General features: G+C 44.3%; 1 protein-coding gene across 2 annotated transcripts in view; it reads left to right on the top strand.

Moving 5' to 3' along the window:
• The first annotated feature begins 4,847 nt into the window (after nt 1–4,847).
• Nucleotides 4,848–10,588, top strand: part of LOC110486085 (serum response factor) — a 30,594-nt gene continuing 24,853 nt past the window's right edge. For both annotated transcript variants that reach the window (XM_021557427.3, XM_021557426.3), the window contains exon 1: nt 4,848–5,963. In XM_021557427.3, the coding sequence (XP_021413102.1) occupies nt 5,520–5,963 (444 nt within the window). In that variant the 5' untranslated portion in view covers nt 4,848–5,519. The remainder of the gene's footprint in view (nt 5,964–10,588) is intronic.

The following is a 10,588-nucleotide window of genomic DNA, read 5'->3' as shown; positions in this document are numbered from 1 at the left end:
GAAACGCTATTTAGCGACCACGCTAACTAAGCTAGCCGTTTCACATCCGTTACATATACGTATGCATATGAGATGAATAATGTAGGGTAAGTAACATTATATAAGGTAGCATTGTTTAAAGTGGCTAGTGATATATTTACATCATTTCCCATCAATTCCCATTATTAAAGTGGCTGGAGTTGAGTCAGTGTCAGTGTGTTGGCAGCAGCCACTCAATGTTAGTGGTGGCTGTTTAACAGTCTGATGGCCTTGAGATAGAAGCTGTTTTTCAGTCTCTCGGTCCCAGCTTTGATGCACCTGTACTGACCTCGCCTTCTGGATGATAGCGGGGTGAACAGGCAGTGGCTCGGGTGGTTGATGTCCTTGATGATCTTTATGGCCTTCCTGTGACATCGGGTGGTGTAGGTGTCCTGGAGGGCAGGTAGTTTGCCCCCGGTGATGCGTTGTGCAGACCTCACTACCCTCTGGAGAGCCTTACGGTTGAGGGCGGAGCAGTTGCCGTACCAGGCGGTGATACAGCCCGCCAGGATGCTCTCGATTGTGCATCTGTAGAAGTTTGTGAGTGCTTTTGGTGACAAGCCGAATTTCTTCAGCCTCCTGAGGTTGAAGAGGCGCTGCTGCGCCTTCTTCACAATGCTGTCTGTGTGAGTGGACCAATTCAGTTTGTCTGTGATGTGTATGCCGAGGAACTTAAAACTTCCTACCCTCTCCACTACTGTTCCATCGATGTGGATAGGGGGGTGTTCCCTCTGCTGTTTCCTGAAGTCCACAATCATCTCCTTAGTTTTGTTGACGTTGAGTGTGAGGTTATTTTCCTGACACCACACTCCGAGGGCCCTCACCTCCTCCCTGTAGGCCGTCTTTTCGTTGTTGGTAATCAAGCCTACCACTGTTGTGTCGTCCGCAAACTTGATGATTGAGTTGGAGGCGTGCATGGCCACGCAGTCGTGGGTGAACAGGGAGTACAGGAGAGGGCTCAAAACGCACCCTTGTGGGGCCCCAGTGTTGAGGATCAGCGGGGAGGAGATGTTGTTGCCTACCCTCACCACCTGGGGGCGGCCCGTCAGGAAGTCCAGTACCCAGTTGCACAGGGCGGGGTCGAGACCCAGGGTCTCGAGCTTGATGACGAGCTTGGAGGGTACTATGGTGTTGAATGCCGAGCTGTAGTCAATGAACAGCATTCTCACATAGGTATTCCTCTTGTCCAGATGGGTTAGGGCAGTGTGCAGTGTGGTTGAGATTGCATCGTCTGTGGACCTATTTGGGCGGTAAGCAAATTGGAGTGGGTCTAGGGTGTCAGGTAGGGTGGAGGTGATATGGTCCTTGACTAGTCTCTCAAAGCACTTCATGATGACGGAAGTGAGTGCTACGGGGCGGTAGTCGTTTAGCTCAGTTACCTTAGCTTTCTTGGGAACAGGAACAATGGTGGCCCTCTTGAAGCATGTGGGAACAGCAGACTGGTATAGGGATTGATTGAATATGTCCGTAAACACACCAGCCAGCTGGTCTGCGCATGCTCTGAGGGCGCGGCTGGGGATGCCGTCTGAGCCTGCAGCCTTGCGAGGGTTAACACGTTTAAATGTCTTTACTCACCTCGGCTGCAGTGAAGGAGAGACCGCATGTTTTCGTTGCAGGCCGTGTCAGTGGCACTGTATTGTCCTCAAAGCGGGCAAAAAAGTGATTTAGTCTGCCTGGGAGCAGGACATCCTGGTCCGTGACTGGGCTGGATTTCTTCCTGTAGTCTGTGATTGACTGTAGACCCTGCCACATGCCTCTTGTGTCTGAGCCGTTGAATTGAGATTCTACTTTGTCTCTGTACTGACGCTTAGCTTGTTTGATAGCCTTGCGGAGTGTGCAAAGCTCTCAAAGGTTACTGGCTACTTTCAAGAATCTCAAATTAAAATACATTTTTATTTGTTTAACACTTTTTTTGTGACTACACAATTCCATATGTGTTTTTTCATAGTTTTGATGTCTTCACTATTATTCTACAATGTAAAAAATAAAGAAAAACCCTGGAATTAATAGGTATGTCCAAACTTTTGACTGATACTGTATGTTTGAACAATTTCATGCTGGATGTAACTTTGAGCCGGATGCTGGATGTATCTCTCTGCTGGATGCTGGATGTAACTCAATGCTGGATGTAACTGAGATAGATGCTGGACGTAACTCTGAGCTGAATGCTGGATGTAACTCTGAGCCAGATGTTGGATGTAACTCTCAGCCAGATGTTGGATGTAACTCTGAGCCGGATGCTGGAAGTAACTCTGAGCCAGATGTTGGATGTAACTCTGAGCCGGATGCTGGATGTAACTCTGAGCCGGATGTTGGATGTAACTCTGAGCCGGATGTTGGATGTAACTCTGAGCCGGATGTTGGATGTAACTCTGAGCCGGATGCTGGATGTAACTCTGAGCCGGATGCTGGATGTAACTCTGAGCCGGATGCTGGATGTAACTCTGAACCGGATGCTGGATGTAACTCTGAGCCGGATGTTGGATGTAACTCTCAGCCAGATGTTGGATGTAACTCTGAGCTGGGATGCTGGACGTAACTCTGAGCCGAATGCTGGATGCTAGATGTAACTTAGCCAGATGCTGGATGCTATACTGGATGCAAAATCCAGTATCCAGCTCAGTGTTACAGACCCTACTGCAACCTGTCTGACCTGGGGTCTGTTCAGTAGGGTGCATTGTTACAGAATGTCAGCAGTTTAGATAGAAACGTACTGCGTGAACAGGTACACTATATATACAAATGTATGTGGACACCCCTTCAAGTTAGTGGATTCGGCTATTTCATCCACACCCGTTGCTGACAGGTGTAAAAAAAGTTGAGCACACAGCCATGAAATCTCCATAGACAAACACTGGCATTAGAATGGTCCGTATTGAAGAGCTCAGTGACTTTCAACGTGGCTCCATAATAGGATGCCACCTTTCCAACAAGTAAGTTCATAAAATGTCTGCCCTGCTAGAGCTGGCCTGGTCAACTGTAAGTGCTGTTATTGTGATGTGCAAACGTCTAGGAGCCTAGGCTCAGCAGCGAAGTCGTTCCAAACTGCCTGTGGAAGCAACGACAGCACAAGAAGGTTATCGGGAGCTTCATGAAATTAGTTTTCATGGCCAAGCAATCGCACACAGCATACAATGGCATTCTAGACGATTCTGTGCGTCCAACTTTGTGGCAACAGTTTGGGGAAGGCCCTTTCCTGTTTCAGCATGACTTGACTGGCCTGCACAGAGCCCTGACCTCAACCCCATCAAACACCTTTGGGATTAATTGAAATGCCAACTGCGAGCCAGGGCTAATCGCCCAACATAATTTCCCGACCTCACTAATGCTCTTGTGGCTGAATGGAAGCAAGTCCCCGCAGCAATGTTCCAACAACTGGTGGAAAGACTTCCCAGAAGAGTACAGGCTATTATATCAGCAAAGTGGGACCAACTCCATATGAATGGCCATGATTTTGGAATGAGATATTCGACGAGCAGGTGTCCACATACTTTGGTCATGTAGTGTATGATTGTCTGTCAGGTAGAATAGGTTCGAATTGAATAGGAGACAGTGTTTTTCTAAACTTGGTGCATGAGGTTGTAGGTCACACCACATTCTTTAGGCAGCAAGTCTTATGGCAGAATGACAATGCACAAGTGGAGGCTGCTGAGGGGAGGGCAGCTAATAATAATCTCTGGAACCGAGCAAATAGAATGTCATTAAACACCTGGAAACCATGTGTTTGGTGCCACCAACCTCCTGGAATGCACATCTAGTTTGGAAGCAGTGCTGGAGAAAGTGTTTGCAAGTTGCTTCAAAATGCAGCATGAGTGCTAGAACAGTTGTATGTTTGTTACATGCAAAGTTTTCCTTGCATAAACCTGAACAAAAAGGAAACGTGGCTTGCCTTACAACTTCCCTGACTGTGGAAATCATATACTTATACCGCCACCTTGTGGCTACAGCAAAGCCTACAGTCTTTAACGAACATGAATTTGTTTGATGAATCTCCAAGACAACTCGTATAAAGATACATTTATTTAAATGCATGTATTCCAAATGTATCTTATTCCCCATAATTGTCTACTTCATGTTGCATGGTTGTTTTACTTTTAATTCACAGGGTGGGTCTTCGGGGTTAATTCGCTAGAGTCCCAAATATGGAATAAGAATCGAAATGCTGTATGTGTTATATACTGTTCCATTATGAGTAAATCAAGTAATGATGTAATTAAAAATGCTAGAGAATTTATCATCACATTTACAATGGGGGGTATTTGACATCCTACTTTTAGAACACAAGTAAAGTTGGTAGTTTTATAAGGCAAAAATATTCAAACATCACTGGGGAAAAAAATACGTTACGTGGTTTGCAATTTTAAAATCACTTTTATCCAAGACACATTTGGCTCTTTTCAATTACGAAACTATGTGGATGCCTTTTCGTCCAATCACAACCAAGTTAAGGGCAAAGGTGATCTCTTATATTTACAAGATAATCGAGTGGCTGCTCTAACAATGGAAATGCATGTCCTCAATGATTGAAGGCAGGCGAGATCCGGTGGGACCATTCTAGCCAATGAGAGGGCAGGTACGCGTGATAACAACATGCACAACTAGGTAGTTTTATATCAGTACATTTGTAACAGGCTAAACATGACGTAACTTCTATTTGATCAAATAAACCTCACGAAATTCGACACTCTGTCATAGACCTTTATACAAAAAAGGGCTGATCTCACACAAACATTGTTTGGGTGGAGTAAATGCTCTCGCTTCGCCCTCTTCCTCTCTGCCTAGGGTTCGGAGCTATGACTCACCAAATAAGGAGCGACAACACCATAAAAGGAAATGTATCTCTGTATATGGTGGAAAGTAGATCTCGAAAGAACGTTTCCCCGGATAGAATTCATGCGCGCTAAATTGGTTACTCTTGTACATCTAAAATGTATTTTCAAATGAATACATTTTCCAGATATTAATAACATAAATGGTCTATATTGGAAGAGAGACTGGGAATTGTTAAGCGTTTTCGTGGTGAATTATACGTGATCGCGGAGTAATACCAATGGGTGTAAATCGAAATGTCCATAAGTGGAGAAGAGTAGGGGGTTGGGCTTGATTGATTAGTTGTAGGAGGAAACATAACTTCTAACTAACGTTACAACTTTGCACAGTTATTGTCAATTATATACCATGGTCAATTTATTTCGTTTACACGAGTCTGTGGTTATTAATTTGATCGTGTTTTGCTAAAGCTCACAGATAACACGCAGCAGCACTATATATCTAGCTAGCTAGGCTTTACTTGTTGATAAAGTCGTTTGCTAAATGCCATTTAACTAACTCATATCTCTCGAATAGCTGGATTCCAAGGTCATTTGCACCAACAGGCTGAGGAATGGACAGTTTTTGAATAATTTCTGTTCGATCACAACATCGCTCATTTACGCATAGACCAGTGGGTCCATCGACCGCAACGGGGCGAGAGGTTTGAAGGCCTGGGGGATAGGTTCGGAATGTTGGGGGGAAACGGGGCAGGAATAGGTACAAGAGCAGGGGCCGCACGACCTGGAAATGGGACTGGGTTGACCACTCTGCAAGTTAATCACCCAGGAACGAACATGAGTGGTGCCGAAGGTGGAAGGTTTGACGACCGAATCAGACAGTACTCAGCCGACGTGGTGTACAGCGGCTCTGAACCAGAGTCCGACTCCGGGGAGGATGATGAGACCATGGGTTCAGCCGGGGACAAAAGAGGGGTGAAACGGGAGAGAGCTGAGATGGAAGTCGCTGCATCGGCGACGTCTGTGGGGCTACCCCCGGGAGGTTATGGCGGTGCAACAGGGGCAAAGCCAGGCAAGAAAACCCGCGGACGAGTCAAGATCAAAATGGAATTTATAGACAACAAACTTCGGCGGTACACAACTTTTAGCAAGAGGAAGACTGGCATTATGAAGAAGGTTAGTTGTCAGTATTCGGTCTCTTTGTTTTCATTGCAGACATGCTGCCGACCTGTGCTCGTGCTCCCACACTTGCGCAGACGTTCGGTTTCACAGGCACACGTGTTGGCGCTATGGTATAAATGTGCTTTTGTCTTCATTTAAGGTTAGGAATACGGTGTGCTTAGGTTTACAATCCATTTTAAAATAGGCGGTGACTGTGCTAACTAGTGATGACCCTTTCTCATGTGATGTAACTAATGATTTAACCTATTATTTTATCAGACAGTCATACTGAGACCAAGGTCTCATTTACAGATGAGCCCTGAATTACATAAATCAAAGAAATGCACATCAAAATAAAAATGCAAGCAGAAAGAAAAACACGGTCATAAAAAAACATCAATAATAAGGTCAGCTTTCCGAATTGCCCTAGAAGCACAAACATCACATTTTAAGGACATTTTGAAGATTGTTAAAATCAGCTTTTAGGAAGGAATTTCCGGAGTTAGCCATCCCCGAGACCAGTGTGGAAACTTGTATGATGTTAGGTATAGTGGGACTTTATGTAAAAGTGCTTTATAAATGAAAACTTAGGAATGTGTCATCTTACGTGACATCAGAGGGCCAACCAACTTTCTCAGTATTTAAATTGTCGCCCCCTGCGTCTAACGATTTTAATGAAGTGAAGCAGCTGCGTTCATATCGCCATAGTCTAGGACCGACTTCGATTGAACAATCTGCTTTCTACTATTTAGCGAGAGGCAGGACCTATTTATATATATATATTTTTTTATTTGACCTTTATTTAACTAGGCAAGTCAGTTAAGAACAAATTCTTATTTTCAATGACGGCCTAGTGGGTTAACTGCCTGTTCAGGGGCAGAATGACAGATTTGTACCTTGTCAGCTCGGGGATTTGAACTTGCAACCTTCCGGTTACTAGTCCAACACTCTAACCACTAGGCTACCCTGCCGCCCCAATATAGGAAACTACCAAATATTTGTAAGCACTGATCAATATGAACACCATCCAAAGTACATATGCTTAAATCAGACATTTTTATGCCGCTCTAGAAAACCACATACTCAGTACTAATTTGAGGTCAAAGTCTTTCTGTAATACATTAAAGGCAGACTGTAGTTCAGAGAGCCTGATCAACCGTGGCATACAATAGCATACACAACAGTATAATTGGCATACAAGTGCAGGTTACATTTTTTTGCAGACAAGTCTATTGTTAGTAAACATTAAAAAGTACAGGACCCAGAATCTCAACCCCTGCAGGACACCTTTCGTAATGTCCAGGAAACTTGATTTTACACCATCAGTAGATATTGAGTTCTATCTGTCAAGTATTTTTTTATGTGGTAACTTACAGCGAACTAATTTGAGTTCAATGGTCTGAGGCCCTATTATAGATTTTATTCAAAACACAATGTTTTCATGAATGGTTCTTGATTAGGTTGTCCAGGGTTTCATGAGCTGCTATAAAGTTGCAGGATTGATTTTAAATGTGTATAGCTATTCGGCTTCTACAGAGGATCAAGAGACTGGTGCGAAGAACGTTTTAATGCATTCCTGCAATCACCCCCCCAAGTTATAGCCAAGTAAAAACCTGAGCATGCAAATTCTTGCTGCCAAAGCCACTTTCTTTTCAAGGCAACTCAATATTGTTTGATCAAGCCTGTTTGGTTAGGTATAACACTATTTGCATTTAGGTTGGGTCATGTGTAGGCTGATAACCTCATCCTAGATAAGTCTGTCAAATGGGACTGCAGCATGCATGTGTTCCTCAGGCCTGTGGTCATGTGTCAAGTTGTAATGTCACATGCACAAGTACACTGGAATGCCTTTCTTGCAAGTGCCACAAAATAACAAGGTAGAACAAAAACATGCAAAAGTAAGAAGCTAGTTACAGGGTCAGGTCCAATACCATATTTACAATGTGCAGGGATACTGGAGTGATATGTACAGGGGGTAAGGTGACTAGGCATCAGGATATAAACAGAGTAGCAGCGGCGCAAATTATTATTGTGTGTGAGTGTGTGTCGCGTCATTATAAATGTGTGTGCATGTTTTTTTATTTTTTATTTTAATTGATTTTATTTCACGTTTATTTAACCAGGTAGGCCAGTTGAGAACAAGTTCTCATTTACAACTGCGACCTGGCCAAGATGAAGCAAAGCAGTGAGACACAGAGTTACACATGGAATAAACAAACGTACAGTCAATAACACAATAGACAAGTCTATATACAGTGTGTGCAAATTAAGTAAGAGGGAGGTAATGCAATAAATAGGCCATAGTGGTGAAATATTTACAATTTAGCAATTAAACACTGGAGTGATAGATGTGCAGAAGATGAATGTGCAAGTAGAGATACTGGGGTGCAAAAGGAGCAAAATAAATAAATACAGTATGGGGATGAGGTATTTGGATGGGCTATGTACAGGTGCAATGATCTATAAGCTGCTCTGACAGTTGATGCTTAAATTTAGTGAGGGAGATGAGTCTCCAGCTTCAGTGATTTTTGCAATTTGTTCCAGTCATTGGCAGCAGAGAACTGGGAGGAAAGGTGGCCATAGTAGGAGTTGGCTTTCAGGGTGACCAGTGAAATATACCTGCTGGAGTGCGTGCTGCTATGGTGACCAGTGAGCTGAGATAAGGCGGGGCTTTACCTAGCAAAGACTTATAGACATGGTCGTGTTGGCATGTGAGTGTAGAGTCGGTGCAAAAATAAAATACAAGGGTCAACTCAGTCTGTGTAGCCATTCTGTCAGCTATTTAGCAGTCTTATGGCATGGGGATAAAAGCTGTTCAGGAGCCTGTTGGTGTCAGACTTGATGCAGAGACAAGTCTATGGCTTAGGTGGCTGGAGTCTTTAATGATTTTCCGGGCCTTCCTTTCACACCACCTGATATTGTTGTGAATAGTCAGATTTAATAACAGTTTGATTTTAAACTTTTAGCCTACATGCTGTGAAAAAAAATAATGATTTCCCTAATCTTGTTTACATGACACATCTGCATGAAATCAGGCCACCTGATGGGATTTTGATAATTGCGCAATGTTCTACCACAGCGACCATGTTATTTTGAGGAAGCCTATTTGATTCTGAGTTTGGACATATAAAGTTTGTATGTGGACTCTTTGTAAGATGCATACTTTCATTTTTTTTCTGAACTTGTGCATAAGCATAGTGAGGCTTGTGCTGCTGCCACATGTGCAGATCAAATACACCGCTGCAGTTGACGTAGCCTCACAAGCCAATCGCCGTATGTGGAGACAGAACTTAAGCAAATCGTACAATCTGGCCAAGTTGAAATCAAGATTTTAATTTGGTAACATCATAGTGTAACGTGATAATCTTAAAACTGATTCCGACATACAGTCTGCAAAGGCCTTTGGGAGTTAAATAATCCCGCTCAGGGCAGGGTACTTTACTGATTTTTGTACCCAGGTGTGCTGTATGCAGCAGGGAGGGCTAAAAAAAAAAGTTTGTCAACCTCTCTTACAAAATACAGGCAGGGAAAGGGGCTGCAAAGTCAGTTGCACAACTGAATGAATTCATCTGAAATGTGTCTTCCACATTTAACCCAACCGCTCTGATTCAGAGTGGTGCGGGGGGCTGCCTTATAATCAACATCCACGGTGCCAGGGGAGCAGGTGTTTTTGTGGGTTAACTGCCTTGCAGATTCTTCCCCCTTGCCGGCTCTGGGATTCAAACCAGCAACCTTTCGTTTACTGGCCCAATTCTCTTAACCACTAGACTACCTGCAGCCCCAGGAGGCTCTGGTTCGCTTGTAAAATCAGACTGCAATGTGGAGTAAGGTACTGCTTTGATGTGCCACAAAATCTGAGCTATCACTGCTCCTCCATAGTGCACTGCCAAAGCACACACCCCCTCTGGGTGCCTAGGCAACCACAGGGTTCCTTCCACTCTGCAATGAGGCAATGCCACTTGTGCATATACAGTGTGGGAAAGGGGATACTGAGTCAGTTGCGCAACTGAATGCATCCATCTGAAATGGGTCTTCCACATTTAACCCAACCCTTCAATCAGAGCGGTGCAGGGAGCCTTAATCGACATCATCGGCACCCAGGGAGTAGTTGTTGGGGTGTTGCTCAAGGGCGAACGGCAGATCTTTCCACCAAGCTGGTTTGGGGATTCGAACCAGCGACCTTTCAGTTATTGGCCCAATGCTCTTAACCACTAGGTTACATACCGGCCCAGGGTTGGTGTGTGGGTGGGTCCGCACAAATGACAGCCTACAGAAAGTGTTGCTGCAAAGTAGAGGACACAGGAGAGCTAGTCCTAACTCGCTCAAGCTCTTCAACTCTATATTCTCCTTCCTATCCTTTGCCCCTTCCTGACTTTGTAGCCTTGTTTTCTAATTAACTTTCTTGCTTTCTGATGTCCCCGTTTTATGAGCACCATAAAGTGCATCAATACATTGAATAGCATACGCAGCCAACTGGCCAATGGCTGCTGACAAAACAATCCCATTTCCCTCCTACTACTACTATCCCATAGTGCCTGAGAGCCCTGGGCTTGTTAGAGCCATGCTCTCTGCTGCCTAAGGCACAATGTTATGCTTGGCTGTGGGGTTCCCCTTGGAAACAACAGCTTGTGCTCACCGAG

The sequence above is a fragment of the Oncorhynchus mykiss genome, chromosome 13, assembly GCF_057628025.1.
Source record: "Oncorhynchus mykiss isolate SJ-2025 chromosome 13, ASM5762802v1, whole genome shotgun sequence".
Lineage (NCBI taxonomy): Eukaryota > Metazoa > Chordata > Actinopteri > Salmoniformes > Salmonidae > Oncorhynchus > Oncorhynchus mykiss.
Note: the sequence above shows the minus strand (reverse complement) of the source record. Positions and strands in the feature narration are given on the sequence as shown.